Here is a 19,986-nt window from a genome sequence, read left to right as displayed (position 1 = left end):
ATGCATATAAGACCAGGTTGGACAAGCATATAATGAAAAAGGGAAAAGAACATTATGCTTCTTTCAAACATGAGAAAATCTGCAGATACTGGAAATCCAAGCAATACACACACAACGCTGGTGGAACTCAACAGGCTAGGCAGCATCTATGGTAGGGAGGAGGGGAGTACAGTCAACGTTTCGGGCCGAGACCCTTCGGCAGGACTGGAAAAAAAGATGAGTAGATTTAAAAGGTGAGGGAAGAGAGAGAGAAACACAAGGTGATAGGTGAAACCAGGAGGGGAATAGGTGAAGTAAATAGCTGGGAAGTTGATTGGCGAAAGAGATATAGGGCTGGAGAAGGGGGAGTTTGATAGGCGAGGATAGAGGGTCATGCAAGAAAGAAAAGGGGAGAGGCGATGGGCAGGCAAGGAGATAAGGTGAAAAAGAGAAAAGGGGATGGGACTGGTGAAGGAGAGGGTGAGGGGTGGGGGGGGGGCATAACCAGAAGTCTGAAAAATCAATGTTTATGCCATCAGGTTGGAGGCTACCCAGATGGAATATAAAGTGTTGGTCCTTCAACCTGAGTGTGGCCTCATCGCGACAGTAGTGAAGGTCATGGATTTACATAGTGGAACATGTGCTACACTTGCCCCTATACCACCTCCTCCACTACCATTCAGGGCCCCAAAAAGTCCTTCCAGGTGAGGTGACACTTCACCTGTGAGTCTGTTGGGGTCATATACTGTGTCCAGTGTAGCCTCTTGTACATCAGTGAAACTTGACATAGATTGGGAGACCGTTTCGCTGAGCACCTATGCTCCATCTGCCAGAAGAAGCAGGATCTCCCAGTGGCCACCCATTTTAATTCCATTTTCCATTCCTATTCTGATATGTCAATCCTTGGCCTCACCTACTGTTGCAATGAGGCCACACTCAGGTTGGAGGAACAACACATTATATTCCGTCTGGGTACCCTCTAGCCTGATGGCATGAACATTGAGTTCTCAAACTTCTGGTAATGCCGCCCCCGCCCCTACCCCCACCCTCACCCTCTCCTTCACCAGTCCCCACCCCCTTTGGCCTCTTTCACCTTTTCTCCTTGCTTGCCTATCACCTCCCTCTGGTGCTCCTCCCCCCTTTTTCTTTCTTCCATGGCCTTCTATCCTCGGCTATCAGACTCCCCCTTCTCCAGCCCTGTATCTCCTTCACCAATCAACTTCTCGGTTATTTACTTCATCTCCCCCTCCCAGTTTTACTTATCACCTTGTGTTTCTCCCTCTCCTCCTCTACCTTTTAAATCTACTCCTCATCTTATTTTTTCTCCAGTCCTGATGAAAGGTCTCGGCCCGAAACGTGGACTGTACTTTTTTCCATAGATGCTCTGTGGCCTGTAGAGTGCCTCCAGCATTTTCTGTGTGATGCTGCTTCTTTCCACCTATTTGTTTGTTTGTGCAGGGGCTTTCTGTTCAGTCTTAAAAGCAACATTTGGAACAAACTCTAAATAACTTTTAAAACTGATGTTGAACTTATTTATGGACTTGAAAATAGAAACCATTTTTCAGTGAGTACTTCATGGTTGTATACTACTTTAAGTTGACTGAAAGTGTAATCGTGGTCAACCTATCATTTAATTTTTGTCTAGTTTCTCTGCTAAGAACACACTGGTCTTGTTTATTGTTTCACATTTCTAGGAAAAATGTGAACAATGGATGAGATAACCGAAAAATTCCTTTTGAAAGCTTTTTTAGAAGATGTGATACAGAGATGGTTGTATGGAGGCATTGAAGATAGATTCATTAGTAGTCGATGAATGGAGATGAGAATGGATCAGACCCAAGAAACTGGACCTGGTGCAAAGTTGTAGTTTATCAGCCACCTGTCTTTCTCGCTCCTGTCTGCCTCCGTGTCACAATCTGAAATTCTGCCAACAACATATGTGTCATTGGCAAATTTATAGGTGGTGTTTGAGCTGTTCCTAACCATACAGTCACAGTGTAGAGAGAGTAGGGCAGTGGGCTAAGCACACATTCTTGATTGTCATTGAGGAGGAGATTTTATTTCTGATCCACTGTGGTCTCCTGGTCAGAAAGTCAAGGATCCAGTTGCAGAGGGAGCTACAGCTTCCCAGGTTTTAGAGCTTTTTGGTTGGAACTGAGGGTATGGTTGGATGCTGAGCTGTAATCAAAAAACAGCAGCCTGAGGTAGTTACTGCTTTTGACCAGAAGGTCCAAGGCCGAGTGGAGGGCCAGTGAGATTGCAACCACTGTAGACCTGTTGTGGCAATAAGCAAATTGCAGCGAGTCCCGGTCCTTGCTAGCCAGGAGTTGATTCTGTACTTCACATGACCAACCTCTGAAAGCACTTCATCACAGTAGATGTGAATGCAACTAGGTGATTGTCACTGAGGCAACTTGCCCTGCACTTCTTGGGCACTGGCATAAATGTCAGCGTTTTGAAGCAGGTGGGAACATCTGCAGCAGTGGGAGTAGACTTTGTGGCTGATCTGATGGTGGATCTTAACTCCAATTTGCTGCCTGATCTCAAAAACTCTCATTTCTCCTTTACTCCAGAAATCTATCTCAGCACAATGATACAAAAGCGAGAATTCTCTGCTCTGATTCATGGCAGCCATAAAAAAAAAATTCACATCCTATTCTTAAAAATGTAACCTTTCATCTTGAGAAAGTATCCCTAATTCTCATTCTAGATTTTCCCCATCAAGGCAAAGATCTTCACAGCATCTACTCTGCAAAGTCTTTCCAAAATTCTTTTCTATTTGAGTAAAATCATTGATATCAACTTAGTTATTTCAGGAACTCTTGATTTTATACTATCTTAAGTACCTCCAACACGTTAATTTATCAGCAGTTGATCTTCTGTAATCTTCAGCTGTGCAAGCTGAATGTCATAAACATGAAATTCTATATTTTGTGTGTTTTGCAAGAGCACAGAGTTCTTGATCTTGCCACACCCTTAGTCTGCAAGCATGCTGTGACTTATCTTTTTCCTGTCAGGATGTGACGTCATTAATCCTACATGAGATTATTTTATGGTGAACTTTGTGTTCATATACTACTTTGCCAAAATCTGTTGACCAATGAGCATAATATAAAACATCACATCATACTATGTAGTTTAAATGGATATCAAAGTACAGAATAAAAATAAAATGTGTTGGAAACATTCATTAGGTCAGATAGTACATTTGGAAAGAAAAATGGTTAACACACCATTTCTGAGATTTCAATCGAACTGGGGTAGGGGAAAATGAGAGTGGGGGAAGGATGGATGTTTGGAATAAAAGGTATACCTTTGAATGAGTGAGACCAAATTGATTACTGTGTCAGTTAAAGCACAAAATGCCTGTTTGTCAGTGTTGTGTCTTGTGAATGGTTGTTGGACACACAGAGTAAAGCAAGATTGCATGATTGAGACCAGAAGACTATTGCAGTCTTCTATCTGTAGACAGATGGAAAATGAGGTGCTGTAAACCCGCATTGGTCCTCATTATAACATTGCAGAAGGCCCCCAGCAGATAGGTCAGAATGAAAGTGGAATAAAGAATTCAGATGGCAGACAACTGATAGTTTGGGCCACTACTGTGGACTGCACTTGGGTGCTGCAAAGTGATTGTCTACTTTTGCTTCCGTTTTGTCTACTTAATATTGTTTTTTTGTTCTGGTTTGTTCTCTCTCTCTCTCTCTCTCTCTCTCTCACTCATACTCACACTTCTGTGTATTTTATGGCATCTGCAGTGTTTTGTTTGATATTCGTGATTAGAATTTATTTTAATACACCACCTCCTTAGAAACTCACCAGGTCCAACTATGAGCTTCAGTAAGTGCTATGGCAAAAAAAACACAGACTATAAATTAACTATTAACTCAAGTCTGCATTCTTGTTTATCAGCCACAGAAGCCTTGCTCATCACACTTCTAGGAAAGTCAATTTAAAAAAGTGTCAACATCTTGCAAAATGATAAGTGAAATTCAGTACTATGCCAAGGGTTAGTTTCACATCTATATTCTTTGTAAGGAAAGGCATATTACCAATCATAGCTGAGTTATTAAATAAGTGTAGAAAAATAGATACAAGTTAAAGAGATAATGTTTATCTATTGTTAGGTAGTCCAACACATGCGGTCAGATAAGCAGTAAGCAAAAAAAAATGCTGTTTTTAAAGCGTTGTTCACTCAAAGCAAATTATTTAATGGGTTAATTAATGCTTACGTATTGCAGGTATCCTGGTTCCAAGTTAGTTGCGTAAAAACGCTTTCGATAGGGTGTGCAAACAAAATATTAAGCAAGTACTTGCTGAGGAAAATAGATCTTATCCAAGATGTTAGTTATTAAGGAATATTTTTAGAAAATACTCGGAAATAGTCGGAGTTTGATTGAGCCGGTGCGATTTAATGGGATTGTGGCACTCTGGTTTGGCTTTTTTATAACCCCTTGGGCGTACCCCCGGCCCTATGGAGGAAGTGCGCTGTTGTTCGGAAGCAGCTGACCAGGAAACCAGAGCTGATAAGTTGTCAGTTCAGCGTGGGCTTTGCATAGGGAGGACGGGGATGGTAGTGCTTAGACAACCTAACTTCAAATCTCTAGTTTTATAATTGGAAGTTGTTTCAGCCTAATCTCTCGAAAGCTGCAGAGACAAAGTGTGAATCTCCGTTTAAATTCTGAATTGGGTGTGTTCCCCTTATTATAAACTGTATCGCGAAGGATTGTATAGGTTGACTCGGCAAGTGCTCGTTCTGTGCCTACGGATACCGGGTCCCGACTTCTCGCTGTATTCGGTGCAGCTTGGTCTCCGACTCTATCCCCACGATGCGAACAGCTTTACTTGGTTAGCCTGCTGGATGCAATTTATCTGTTAACTCCTTCGAACGACTTGACCTCCAAACCTACCATAAGTAGTAATCTCTCGTCTGAATTTTACGTGGTATATGCGCTCATTTTAGCGGGTGGATTTCGAAATTGATTGCAGCTAGTTTTAATTGTATATACACGTCCAGATGACTCTGGACACTATCTTGAGTGAAGGGAAAGCGGAGACTGGGAACTGGTGTTCTTGCTATGGCGTGAAGATGACCCCCTACTTCTCTGAAAATGCGGTTATTTCACAGAATGAAATCAACTTTCTGTAAGTATAGATGGGTTGCCTCTGTGATTTGATATTCCTAAGCAACATTTCCAGCAGCATACGAAGTGTAAATTAGTTGTACTTAAGAACTGTTACTTGCAAAACGCACTTGTACTTCTGTATTGGGTTATTTACAGCGCTGAACTTTATATTTGACCCCTCTGTTACACATCTGCTGGCTAGGTTTTATTCCGGGTGTGCAATAATCTTTGCCTTCATATCGATCGGATTTTATTTAAATATGAAATATTGATATAGTCATTGTAACGTGAGAGTTCCAAAATGCTACTTCTCAGTACAAGTCGCTCTGTTTGAGTTGAACTTTCATTATTGGCATGAACCCCACTTGACCTGATCAATAAAGCCCAGTTCTTGAGTGCAGGAATATTTCTAGAAAAGGGTAAGATCACTCCCCACCCCAGTCAGCTCTGTAATTAATCTTGTACAGCCAAGCTACAGTGAATTTATGTATTCAGGATATAATTGTTTGTCTCCTCAAATTGAAGTAAATGATTTGTGTGAAAGTGTTATAATTATAATGGCCAGTAAATTAATTTGGATGTATTGCCTATTGTCCAAATGGCTATGTATTGGCAACAGTATGGTCCTAACCGTAATGAAAGATCTAAATGGCCATTTTTTTTGGTGCTCTTGAGTCAGGACATTTATAATAGCACCCTACTACTGATTAGATTTTCTCATTCTTTGATTAGGAAGGTTTTACTTCTATCATAATTGATTTGAAATTAAAGTTCTTTTATTTGTTTTGTTTGCAATCCAGGCATTGGGTTTTGATCAGTAGTAACAACCTTGAGATAGAATCAAGTGGTCATGGCTTCAAAAATACCTCAAAAGTGTAATCTAGCTTGAATACTTTGCATATGTTTTAGGGATTATTCAAGGCAACATTCTCTGCAACTAATGGAAGAAAGCTTGGTTGTTGTTCTCTTTTCCTAAGCAGTATTTTTTCCTTAGCATTAAGTCATTGTTGCTATCATCTTTCTGGGATCCAGCTATATGCAAGCTACACCAGTGTTGAGAATCTCTTGAGATCTTGAAAGGCACTTTGTAAACGCGTTTTGTTTTTGTTCATTAGTGCCCTCTCAGTAACCTAGATTTACATAGAAGCATTTGATATCTATTTATGTCACCAGCATCTGATATCCATATTTTGCACAGCTAGCTACCACCACCAGAGTGAGTTTGGATACTGTAATTAAACGTGAGCTGAAAACATAGTGTAATTCTTGACACATGCTGAAGCATGGTTTTTCCTTGTGCAGATTTTGCATTGTCCCTTCTATGTATTCTGTGGTATTTTATTATTATTCTGTCAGTATATACTTATGATTATTGTACTGCAGAAATGTCCAAGTATGGCTTCAGTCTCATTCTTCTTGCTGTGAGTCTCAAATCACTGATCTTTATTACATCATTTTGACACAGGTTTGTAACTTCCAACAATTTAATTCTTTTATTCCTTCAATTTTTGGCGATAATCCTTTCACTTTCTTTTTGTCAGTACGCAACTGGTCTTAGGTTTCCGCTGGGCCAGGAGATGGCTGGAATGCAAGAAGTTGGCCTTCTCTATCCAGCAATATGAGAAGTGCATGCACTTGGGAGAAAGTTGCTGGTGCAAGTTATGAGTTTACAGATCTTAATGTTGAAGAGTTCTTTTACTGACATTGTCTGTTCAGATATACATAAAGAACATGATGCCTCTGAACTTGGATCTTCAGTTTAGCATCAAGAAAAACTGAACCTGAAATCACGCTATTCTCCCTTCAGATTGATTAAGAGCAAGGGAATGAATTCTTGTATAACATACTTACATTTGTTTAAAGGATGACCACTTTCCAACATACTGACACATGAATGTTTCTATAGTGGTGAAGTTTTAGAATTTTTATTGCATTTGGAACTAATGTTAGTCCATCTGTGATTGAAGTTATTAGAGTATGTTTTTATCTGTTTGACCTACTTGAGTACTAATGGGCGTTTTAAATTGTGGGCTATATCAGTGCAGATTTTATCTGCACTTCTTTCTTTGCTTTGCCAGTGTATTTTGCTTGTAGTGTTCATGTTGCTGATATTTAAAAGAAGTCTGTACTAATCTAGTATTCTGAATGTGATGTAACATTATTAACTGACATGTTGGGTCTTGAACATTAAATAATGAACCTACTGTTGAATGGAACTGATCATGTTCCTGTTGCGTCTCAGAGTTTTATATTCCAAAAGTGATCCATTGATTGTAGCCTTTGGTGACGGTTTGGTATAAAATTGGTGGCCAATTTCTTCAAAGTGCATGATCCTATTAACATCAAATGAAGGAAGGGTGAGGTTCTTTAACACGTTTCTTCAAAGAATAACATAGGCATGGTAATCCAAAAACACATAAAATAATATAATAGGTATAAATTTAAGTAGATATTTTATCAAAAAAATGAAAATTGCAGTTATTTTGTCTGCCCCCTGCTTCTGTCCAGGGATTGAGTACACAATTAGTCTTGGATCTTAAATGCTTCCTCTTCAGCCAGACTGATATCAATAAAGACCAATGATGAGAAAGTGAATTGATGTCTTTTTCGTAAATCAACATCTATAGTACTTTGGTTAGATTACAGCTGGAGTATTGTGTGACATGCTGGTTGTCATATCATAGGACATGTATAATGGCATTGAAAGTGCAGAGCAGATTTATCAAGATATTGCTTCGGATGGAACATTTCAATTGCAAAGTGATTGGATAGGCTGAATTTGTTTTACTCAGGGTGGAGAACACTGAGGGGAACCTGATAGAAATACACTAACTTGAAGGGCAAAGGTACTTTTCTCTGTAACAGACACATATAGAAGCAGAGGGCATAGCTTTAAAGTGAAGGGAATCTGAGGAATTTTAAGTCTTTCATGCAGAGCGTGATTGTAATTTGGAGCACACTGCCTGAGGAGGTAGTGGAGGCAGGTATTCTCATACCATATTAAAAACTATCTAATTTGCGTATTTGAATAGCTAAATCTATGGCCTGAGTACTGGTAAATGGGATTAGTATAGATCAGGACTCGAGATTGCAGTGGTGTAGTGAGCTAAAGACCTTTTTCAGTGTTCTATGGCCCTAACTCCATGAACCTTGATATCTCACCCTTTAATTATTCTTTTTCAGCGAACTATTTTCATTTATTTTATTAAAGAATAACAAAGTGAAAATCTGTTAGACAAAATCTTACAATTGGAATGGTACAAACACAGGGCATTCTGCATTGAAAACTGCATTTCTGGATACCAGCGCTTCATAGATGGTAGCATTGTGAGGAAGCTGCTGCCATCTTGTAGCAACTTCAAAGATTGAAAGACCTTGGTCCCTCTTTATTTGGCATTTGCAGTATTCTTTACAGTGGTTCAGAAACAGCAGTGGCTCCCAAAGTGCAGGGGTTTGTTTTTACAGCAGATTCAGGGTAAACTTGGCTTTGCTCTTGTTTGATAATCAATTTTTAAATTGCACACTTCCAGCTGCCAGTTAATGGACATGGAATCTGTACATTAGATTACCCAAGGAATAAGTGGTGCTGCTGCATTGCAAATCTATTCTAAAATCTGTTTGCCACTTTGGAGCATGTCAGAATCTCCAGAGATGGTAGTATTGACTTAATAATCCAGCTGTAGAGATGCTTCAATGCTTGAGGTGCAGAAAATTGAGGACAATCTGCTGTTTAAGAAAACGTGCTTGATTGGTTTGAGTTTCACGTTTGAATGATGTTTCTGCAGGATGATAGCTATGCCTTAAGTATTGTACGACTGGTGTACGCAGTACCTCTGGGCTAGTTTTAATGATTAATCTAGCAATGGAAAACATGCAGTGTAGTCACCATTTGTTTTCTACTGTTTTTGTACCCTGTTGGTGAGGTGGTTTTGCATTTGTTGGTACATGATTTGAAAACATTGGATGACTGAAAATGAAATGCCGAGTTGTATATTACACAACTGTATATTACACAACTTTTAGATGTTGTTGGAATTGCTCAGGTGGCATGATTGATTCCATAGCAAAATCAGATTGGACAGCCATGGTCCCATAATTACTTGACCTTCACACTTATGAAGGTTTTCGTGTCTGTATGAATCAGTGTAAATAAATCAAATTCATTGCACAATTTGGTTTATACAGCCTGGTTCTGAATTGACAAGATTCTTTAATCATCCACAAATAGTTCTAATATTTGTTTTATTTTCTTGAATAGCTGTTTTCTCAAGGATTGAGATTTAACAAATTAAAGTAGCAAGATGACTTTCCCCAACCTTTATTTTTCTTCATTTTAGGCAATATCCGTAATAAATGTGTTATGATGCTTCCTTGGCTACTACTATGGAGAATGCTCCATTTCTGTTTTTTTTTTCATTTTTAATTCAGGTTTTTTTTCCCCCAATCTTGAGGTATTGTTCATGAACTATGACAGTTCCAGAAAGATAAATTTTGCCATATAGCCCTTGAAGCTGTTGATTGCCAGTGGTTTATTTCGTGGAAACATCTGTATTAATTCATAATTTAAAAAAGTATACTTTTAAAACTATACTTTTCTAGTTCATCATGCGGAAAGATGAACTAGAAAAACTCATACTCTCTGGAAAGATTGAGGGGAGTAAACCTAGAGGAAGACCTCGGCTTATGTACATCAAAAGCATAGTCAGGTGGCTACGCATCAAGGAAATGGAAGTCATCCAAAAAATGAAGGATAGAACTATATGGAAAACCATGGTCACCAAAGTCCGCATCGGATATGGTACCTAGACAGACAGACAGACAGACATACTTCTTTGTAACATTTTAGCCCATTTCCATCCTTGGTAGTGGCATTGAACAAAAATAAACTGTGTATTGTCTGAGTGACATTTGAGTCAATATTTTCCTTGGGAGAATAGGCTGGGTTCCACAACTGATTTTAGTGCTTTCTCAAAATTTTGTCTGAGTAACAACTATCTGTAAACCACCTTTTAAACATTTAACATTAAAACTAGAGGACTAAACAGAAGCATTATGAAACACAATTTGACTGAAGGATAATTTTTCTGAGGCGTACTGAAGAGGGTAGGTTCAGGGAAGTAGTGAAACTGAGGAGGAAGGGATTTCCAGAGCTTAGGATATTGACACAGTTATCAGTTGTGAAACACTGAAGTACCCAATGCCTGGGGGGGGAGGAATGGTTTCTGTGCTTATTAGAGGACATGGAAGAAATCAGACCTGGTGAAGACAAAACCAAACAATGACTTAAGTATAAGGATATAATTTTTAAAACTGCTAAGTGGGAGCCGTTGAATTGAGCAGGTAGGTTGGGGGGGGGTGTTGCATGTGAACTATATATGTGACAGATGCGAGCTGTCTGTTTGGATTTCCAGTTAAACATCAAAACAGGTAAAACTAGAGCTACATTTTGGACTAGGCAAAGCACAGTAAAATACTTTTTTTTCAGATAACCTTTAGATTTGTGATTGTTATTTTGTTTATCACTTTTGAGAATACATGCATTCTCTCACCATAGCTTGTTTCTTTGGATAAATATTCAGTAATTGCAGATGATATAGTTGGAGATCAAATTAAAGGTATTGCTGGAAACGGAAGTGAATAACGTGCTCAGACAATCTCAGCCTAAACCTTATTACTTTTGAATGTGCAATTAGTAGTTTCAAGTGAGATTGAAGGTTTCTTTAATATGTAGTGATTTTTTTTTGCCTCTGAGTTTCAATAATAGCAAATTACAACTCTTAAAATAATTTTATTTACTTAGTAATTTAGAATTTAATTTCCTGATAATGTATTAACATAATTGGTATGTGTCCTTTCTGCTTCTTTTACTGGAAATGACATAGCACAAGTGAAAGAAACTAACCTTGGGCTTAAAGCATTGATAAGTTAGTTTTTATTTGCTTTTGTTCTTGAGTAAAGCTTTTTCTATTGCAGGGAAGTCTATCAGTTTGAACTGCAATTACTTGTTATAGGTAACCTAGGCAAAAAGTATTTAATCATTAAATGAATGTTGCTATGCTTAGATATCTTTGTACCAACAATATTGACGGCATTCAATATTGTATTTCTTGGTGTATTGTTTTGATTGCATATTTTATGCACTGACTTTTCAAGTCACAGTTAATAGCAGAGGTTATATCTTCTTATAACAAAGAATATTGTTGCATGTATGCCTGCAAAATTTAAGTTTGACTTTCATAATGGAAAGATTTTAAGATTTATGCATTAATATGATAACTTAATATAGTTAATGGGTTACATGCAAATATCTTGAATGACACTTGAAAGTCAGGCACTTAACCTTTGGAAACACTATGCTACCAGTTATGAATAATAATGTATCTTCACACTAGTCTTCTCTTAGACGGTTGCTAGTCTTGCCAAATCCACCATGTAGTTGTAAACCTTTACACAGTTCTGGTCTCCAAATAAAAGCCAGATTTGACTGTCATAAGATCGGTTTCGGCACATCTTTTTGTAAATTGCAAGTACTCAGCAGTGCTATATGAGAGTGAATACTCTGGAAATACAAATGACTGTTTTCAGCTTGTTTCACACTTCTGAGTGGCTTTAAATGTTGTGCTGTCATTATGTCTCTATGATCTCTACATATTTGCTCTACATTATGTCCTTCCATTATAGCAACTTTCAGGATGAGGGGAATGACATTCTGTTCATTTTGGAATTAAAGGATGTTCCTTTGGCTGGTTAAAATCTGCTACATTCTTATTGAACCATTATCAACCAATCACTTTTTGGCAAGTTGTGTAACGAAGTTAGCAGTGTTGGACCACCTACCCCAAAATAGAAAAGCAAAGTAACCTGCCAAATTTGAGCAATTTGGGATCATCTTTGAAAAACAGAGCCAGTCATTCAGTCATTTATACACCCCAAAATAAATCAAGGTTAAGGGACACCAGTGAGGGTTGGGATTTTCTGAAGTAATTTGTAGATTGAAATTATAGGGATTATGGGCATAAGTATCCTATGGAAAAGTGCAAATTGTGCACTCCATTTTTAGTATAAATATAGGTCTGCAGTACCAACATTATTCTGGTCAGTAGTTTGATGGCTTGCCAGTTGCTGAACTTGGAATTGTATTTACAGTAATGCTGAACTTGGGGTTTACAGTTACACTGCCTTATCTGCTTCCTAGAAAATGTTGGAAAGGGATCAATGACTTGACAAAAAGTAGAGAGAACAACGATTGTAACAGAAAAGTGATAAAAATTTACCTCATTATTACTATGCCTGCGATAATTTGTCTTTCAGACACAGGAGTATTCAGCATATATTCAGAAATACAGCTCTAACACTGTAGAACTATATATAGTCAGTCTGGTCTAGATGAACATGGCATAGACCAGCTGACTGACTGACTGAATGATGAGATTTGAAATATAAGTCAACCTGTGAGCATGTAAGTTGTCAATACAATTTGAAAGAGTTAAATAGGCCATTATTAACAAAGAGTTAAATAGATAAATTGGGGCATGCTTTTTATGGACCATGTTCCCATGTGCAAGTTACTAAAATAGCAAATATTCAAGGGAGTCATTTTGCTCCTGAATCTGGAGAATTTTTGTCTGTATTACAATGTCCTAGTTGGCTGGCCTCAACTATATTAGCTAGAACATTCCTCAATTTCTTTATGAAAAACCAGTAACAGCAATGTTGCAATTTACAGCATAAATTCCATTATTTATCAAGTACTTGATGTATTATTAGACAGCACAAACATCAATTTGAACTCTATAAACTACCACAGTGAAATTTTCTAATTAGTTCAGTAAAGATCTATGCTGAGACAGATAGATGTCTATTTAAATTTTTGCCTTTGTGCTTTAGGATATCATTTTAAATTTTTGATTAAACTTATGTTGTCATTCACACTCTAGTAACCATTATTCTTTACATTTCAACACCTAAATATTACATTTGTTCCTCCTTGTCAATCTATTAACATTTTACTGTCATGTCTATTGATAGAAGTAATCATTTTTGCATATAATCAATACAGTGTTGTGCAAAAGTTTGGGCACCCCTGGTCAAAATTTCTGTGACTTGAATAGCTAAGTGAGTAAAAGATGACCTGATTTCCAAAAGGCATGAAGTTAAAGAGGACACATTTCTTTAATATTTTAAGCAAGATTACTTTTTTATTTCCATCTTTTACAGTTTCAAAATAACAAAAAAGGAAAAGGGCCCAAAGCAAAAGTTTGGGCACCCTACATGGTCAGTACTTAGTAACACCCCCTTTGGCAAGTATCACAGCTTGTAAATGCTTTCTGTAGCCAGCTAAGAATCTTTCAATTCTTGTTTGGGGGATTTTTGTCCATTCTTCCTTGCAAAAGGTTTCTAGTCCTGTGAGATTCTTGGGCCGTCTTGCATACACTGCTCTTTTGAGGACTATCCACAGATTTTTGATGATATTTAGGTCAGGGGACTGTGAGGGCCATGGCAAAACCTTCAGCTTGCGCCTCTTGAGGTAGTTCATTGTGGATTTTGAGGTGTGTTTAGGATCATTATCCTGTTGTCGAAGCCATCTTCTTTTCACCTTCAGCTTTTTTACAGATGGTGTGATGTCTGCTTCCAGAATTTGCTGGTATTAAATTGAATTCATTCTTCCTTCTACTAATGAAATGTTCCCCGTGCCACTGGCTGCAGCACAAGCCCAAAGCATGATTGATCCACCCCTGTGCTTAACAGTTGGAGAGGTGTTCTTTTCATGAAATTCTGCACCCTTTTTTCTCCAAACATACCTTTGCTCATTGCGGCCAAAAAGTTTCATTTTAACTTCATCAGTCCACAGGACTTGTTTCCAAAATGCATCAGGCTTGTTTAGATGTTCCTTTGCAAACTTCTGACGCTGAATTTTATGGTGAGGACGCAGGAAAGGTTTTCTTCTGATGACTCTTCCATGAAGGTCATATTTGTGTAGGTGTTGCTGCACAGTAGAACAGTGCAGCACCACTCCAGAATCTGCTAGATCTTCCTGAAGGTCTTTTGCAGTCAAATGGGGGTTTTGATTTGCCTTTCTAGCAATCCTACGAGCTGTCCTCTCAAAGTTTTCTTAGTCTTCCAGACCTCAACTTGACCTCCACAGTTCCTGTTAACTGTCATTTCTTAAATATATTATGAACTGAGAAAATGGCTACCTGAAAACGCTTTGCTATCTTATAGCCTTCTCCTGCTTTGTGGGCATCATTTGTTTTAATTTTCAGAGTGCTAGGCAGCTGCTTAGAGGAGCCCATGGCTGCTGATTGTTGGGACAAGGTTTGAGGAGTCAGGGTATTTATAAAGCTTTGAAATTTGCATCACCTGGCCTTTCCTAATGATGACTGTGAACAAGCCATAGCCCTAACAAGCTAATTAAGGTCTGAGACCTTGGTAAAAGTTATTTGAGAGCTCAAATCTCTTGGGGTGCCCAAACTTTTGTATGGTGCTCCTTTCCTTTTTTCACTCTAAAATTGTACAAAACAAAAATAATACACTAATCTTGCTTAAAATGTTGAAAAGAATGTTTCATCTTTAACTTTATGATTTTTGGAGATCAGTTCATCTTCTACTCACATAACTATTCACAGTAACAGAAATTTTGACCAGGGGTGCCCAAACTTTTGCGTTCCACTGTAAGTAATCTGTAACTTGACCAAGTATTTGCCAGGCAAAGTTAACAATATCCCAAACTACTTTCCTATGTTGTCTACTTTTGCTAAAGTGTTGTTCTGACATGCAGGGCTTGTTTCCATGCTATATTACTCTGTGACTCTATAGTGGTTAAATTGCAGTAGCTTCTCATCAAGATCTGTTCTATTCTTACACCCTAGCTGAATATTTTGTGACCTGGCTAACATTTTTTGTCCTCTTTAATCATTGGGAATGTAACCTAGTGTAGTATCCCTTGATTGTCATTTTAATATTATTTGTGAAAATTTAGATAGTGATAATGCACAGTCACGGTCTCTTTCCTCCAGATGTTCCTTGGGAATAAGGATGACTTGTTCTACTGTGGTTTTGTGGACTCCGAAATGGCTACTGTAGTTAAAGTGGGAAGTGCAACCTCTTCCACAGAACGGGATTTAAAAAAAAATGTCAGTGAGTAGCTGATAGTTTGTGACTAGGTGTACCTTTTCTGACATTTATGTAGCATTTCTGTATGCTTCATGTGCATGGCCTTAAGACTCCTGGTATTGGATAACACCTGCAGCTGAATGTTTGCCACGAGATGGTGCATCACAACCTATGGGAACTTGAGCTCCTCTTTGCTATATCTGCAGCATCAGTGTTCCGAGAGAAATTCGCTTTACCCTGACTTTCTGTGGGGCATAGTCCTATTTAAATTGTGAAAGAAATCAAATTAGTCATTGCAGAGTGAACACTCCCATAGCAACACGAAACATATTGCAGTTACGAACTAGTTTAAAACCATGTGATCAGTTTGTCATTACCTAGAAGAAACATTGGTTTCCCTACTATTTGTCACAGTTTAAATTTATGATTTAGAAGGACAAGCAACTGGTTGAACAGTAATCTGTGTTGATTGTATGTTATGGAAGTGATGTATGTTTCCAGTCTTTATCTTTCTCTATTCATCTGCATTTTATACTTTCCCTAGGTTGTCTCAGTTTTTTGTGTATTTCTATCTGGTGTTTATATTTGCTGCTTCAGGGCAATGTCTAATAAATGAAAGCTTGGAAGTTTGAGGAATAGAAATCAGATATCTTCGGTTGAATCCTAAATCTTCTAGTCTCTTTAATCCTCATCAAAAATGCAAATAGTTCTATGGTGTTCTATGAGTAAATTCAATTAAAGTCATTGGGAAATGCCTTTCTTGTTGAGTGATCATTTGGTTAATACAACTCAGGGTGCAAAACTTGAAGGGAAGAAAGAAAGTTTGAACTCTGAAATTCATACTGATTAGTGTGTTAACAAATGCAATATTTAAGATCTTAAATTGTGCATTGTTCCAGACTTTGTTTCAGAATTGTTAAACCATGTTCTAAAGTTAGTTTTAAAAATATTTACATATTTAAAAATCTTGTCTAGATCTTTTGTTTTCATCTATATCAGACATGTGATTTTTATTTCTCTGGTCTTTACCTGTTTCAGTCCTTGCACCTGAGAAACCTTTTCTGAAAACTATTAATTCAATTTAAAAATCACTGGATAACTTTAGTTTATAAATTTAGTAAGCCTCTGTATTTGAATTTTCCTTTTCACTGATGGATTTCCTTGATGCCAATCCCTGAGTAGAATGAATGCAGATGTGTTTCAGTAAGATTAAAGAGGCTGTTCTCATTTACTCTTGAGTGGTATTTGTTTGCCTGAAAGCCTGATTGTGAAATTGTTAATAATAGCTGCTTTCAGAGAATTGGCTTTGACATGCTGCTGTACAATGACCTTTTTAAAAAATATTAAATGAATGTGAAAATTGAATAGGTACAGTACACTTAAAAGAGCAGTAAATTAATTGCAATTAAATAAGTGCACTTCATTCATTCTTTGAGACAGACAAAATAGTTGTTTTTTGACATGGATTTCATCACTTTACCTAATCTGTAGTCTTAGTTTTATTAATATACAGCAAATTGAAGTGTAGACACAGACAGACAAACAGATATTTGCTTTGTTCACATGAACCACACAAACTGTGCAACAGATCAAATAAAAAGGCAGTAGCTTTTCATCCTTTAAGTAAAGCCACCAATCATCTGATAGTTTGAAAGCTTTAAAACCCAGGGGGTTCTTGAAAGGGCAAAGAGGTTTAACACAAATTGCATTGAAACCATGCCAGTTCAAGTTGAATTTATGAACTTCCCTTTCTGCTCATTTCCATAGTTGTGTGTGCAGTAAACAAGTTCCAAGTTCTGTATTGTAGCAGATTTTGTTCCTGTGATTGACTTGTTTATTATTATCATGTTTGTATACTTTGTTACTAAATTCTGTAGATTTGTAAGAACTGACTTTAAAAATAGGTATTCAAGCATCATTTTAACAAAGAGTACAAAGGTGGACAAATAGTTATTCCAATATATAATAAATTATCCACAAACTACTCCTGTTGCTTTATTCCAGATAAATCTGGTTGACTTAAATTTTCCTAACTGATCTGGTAGCATTGGAACTAATCTCTGAACCATGAAAATGGGCATCTGAATCATTATTCCAATACAGTATAGTAATCATTACAATAGCTATATGCTTAGAGGGAGGACACTTGCTTTGTCAAATGCATTCAGAAGATTAAATGGGCACTAGCATGCCTTTTAAGACTAAGAAATCTGTCCTCCCCAGTTTGAACTATCTGACTCCAAACATACATCAAAATGTCTATATACTGTGTGAATGCCGTCATCATATGGACTGCTGCAATTCAAGGCAGAGGCTTGGATCTCCTCATTTAGGATGGCTAAGTTTAATCTTGGTTACAATATATGTATTCTGTGGAAAGTGGCAGCTGAGTGAGTGACTTCTGTGTAAAAATCAATTTTTGGATTTGAATGCTTATTTTTGACTGGTATCCTCATTCCTTGAGTGGTTTCACTAAGATATGAGTGTCAAATGTTTTTCACTTTTCTCTGACAAAACAAGACTTCATTCATTTCCAGCACAATTCTTCTATTTGGAGTTTATACCATACTCTGGAATTGCTTCAGGGAATTTGAATCAATTTAATAGTATGAGTCATTAAGGAGAGGAACTTGGTGTTTAAATTATCATGGGAGTTCTTTAATATTTTTTCCTGGAGAGGAATTTTTGTTCAGTGTGCACTGCCATTTTGGTATACAGTACTGTTATCTTGAGTGTATAAAGTGGATGATGATTTACATAATCACGACTGAAATATTGGGGTAAGATCTGCATATAGGTTTTGCTGTCCTTAGAAGAATAGCTTGATGTTGTCCAAACTTGGCAGTGCTTTGGGACTAAGACCAAGTCCCATTGTAAGGAGTGGAAGATGTCCATATATGATTTTTTTTTAAATGGAATGGCTGTGCACACCATATACCACATTGTCTGGTGGCCAGGAGGTCCAGTGTGATTGGAGATTAGTCTTCTCTTTTACTTTGCACTCACTTGCACAGGCAGGTCCTTTAAGTACAAATGAACACGTTCTGATCTTGCATATCTTGGAACAAACATGATCTTGTCTGCATCCTCTTGGCCCTTTCACCTTGGAATGATCCCTCTCCTTTCCTACACAGCCTCCTCAACTCCTCAAATTGTGACCACAAAACTTAGGAATTGCATTTCTCTACAGTGGTCAGAAAGAGGTTGATTTTTAAATATGGTAGAACTTCTGGATTAAATTATCTACCCATGTAGTCTAGCTTGTTGCGGTGAGCAGAATCCAGGGACACCTGCGTGGCAATGTAAAATCTGATGTCAAAAGAATAGGTCCCTTTTCAATTTTCCTACAAATTCATAACTCTAATATTACTGATTTGGCTATTGTTTCAAATATATTTTCTTGTTTGGAACATTGTAGAATTATTCAGTTGTGTCTGAATAGTAAATTAGAGAAGTTTCCTTTGGCGAAGGAATGTTGAATAGCGAAAATCCTAAATTTGAATCACTATTGGCTTAGTTAAGTTTTGGTGGGACAAAATATTTCTTCACAGTTTGCGAAAGAACCTGTAACTTACTTTTTCTTAAGAATGTGGCATTTATTAGCATGCCTTTTATGGTAGGAAGGAAAAAAATAAAATGGGTAGTTTTTCCAAGTAGCTGGTATAGGATCATATTCCTTTTTCTTCAAAGCTGTTCTAGGCCAGACAGATTTGTCAAACTATGGAAAATAATTGACTCCATTTTTAACATTGTTTTAACTGTTGCGGATAATTTCCTTGTCATAAGGAGCCAAACCATATTACTGTTGTGCACACCCATGTGAAGTCCAGCCATCTGCCAGTTTGCTGCAATTTATTTTGGAGAGCACAACTACCTTTTGAAATAGTATATATACAGGAACTCTGTAGGATTAGAAGGAAATGAAACCTGTTATGACGTCAAAGCTTGAATCTGTCAGTTACATTTCATTATAATTTAAATCTTAGAATTGACATTGCAGTATTATGATTTGCCAGAGATCTCAAAGGTTTATTGTAATGTGATGTTAAAATTTATTGAATCTAAGTAATTTTAATAATCAAACTTAAAATTTGTGAGTATGCTGTTACGAAAAAGAACAAAAATTCACATTTCCTTTGTCTCTAGTCATTGTGATTCCCATTTCCCTCTTTCACAATCTCTGTAATTTCTCAATATATTAGGAAATGTTGAGTTCCAAGAACCTCTCAGCTGATTTAATACCAGCATTTTTAATATTATTTTGGTTTTGCTAATATTTTTTGTTCAAGCTATTATAAGGGTATGATTTATAAAACATTTTAATATTGTTCCTGTTTCAATTATGTAAAAATTAAACTTTTCATCAACAAGACAACTTGGTTTTAAGTACAGTCGGCCCTCCTTATCCGCGAGAGATTGGTTCCAGAACCAATCCCTCGTGGATACCAAAAAGCGCGGATGCTCAAATCCCTTATTCAACTTGTTTCAATGTGGTGGATCTCAGGACCCAGCGGAACCCCAGACCTTATTTAACCTGTCTTAGTGTGGTGGGCATTAGGACCCGGCGGCGGAGTTCTGAATACGCAGTGTTTCTGTTCACAAAAATAATCACGATTGTAATTAAAAATAAAGCGGAAATAAAGCGATCAGAAAGAGTGAAATGCCATCGGTCATTGGAAGAGTGTTAGGCTACAGTCGGTCAACGATCGGAACAATTTTAAAGGATAAAATGAGAAAGGCCCTGCTCGATTAAAGCTACAATTATTAC

At 37.4% G+C, this 19,986-nt stretch overlaps 1 protein-coding gene across 3 annotated transcripts in view; it reads left to right on the top strand.

Annotated features, from left to right (window-relative positions):
• LOC140187838 (protein phosphatase Slingshot homolog 2-like) overlaps nt 1-19,986 on the top strand; it is a 145,048-nt gene that overhangs the window by 71,031 nt on the left and 54,031 nt on the right. Inside the window, exon 1 of one of the 3 annotated variants that reach the window (XM_072243628.1) lies at nt 4,293-5,124. The exons of 1 other annotated variant lie outside the window; for it this stretch is intronic. In XM_072243628.1, coding sequence (XP_072099729.1) covers nt 4,997-5,124 — 128 coding nt within the window. In that variant the 5' untranslated portion in view covers nt 4,293-4,996. Of the gene's footprint in view, nt 1-4,292; nt 5,125-19,986 lie in introns of those variants that run through there. One more of the 3 variants, XM_072243627.1, reaches the window with a different exon arrangement.

The sequence above is a fragment of the Mobula birostris genome, chromosome 25 (assembly GCF_030028105.1).
Source record: "Mobula birostris isolate sMobBir1 chromosome 25, sMobBir1.hap1, whole genome shotgun sequence".
In the NCBI taxonomy this organism is placed as follows: domain Eukaryota; kingdom Metazoa; phylum Chordata; class Chondrichthyes; order Myliobatiformes; family Myliobatidae; genus Mobula; species Mobula birostris.
This window is presented reverse-complemented; position numbering and strand designations above follow the sequence as displayed.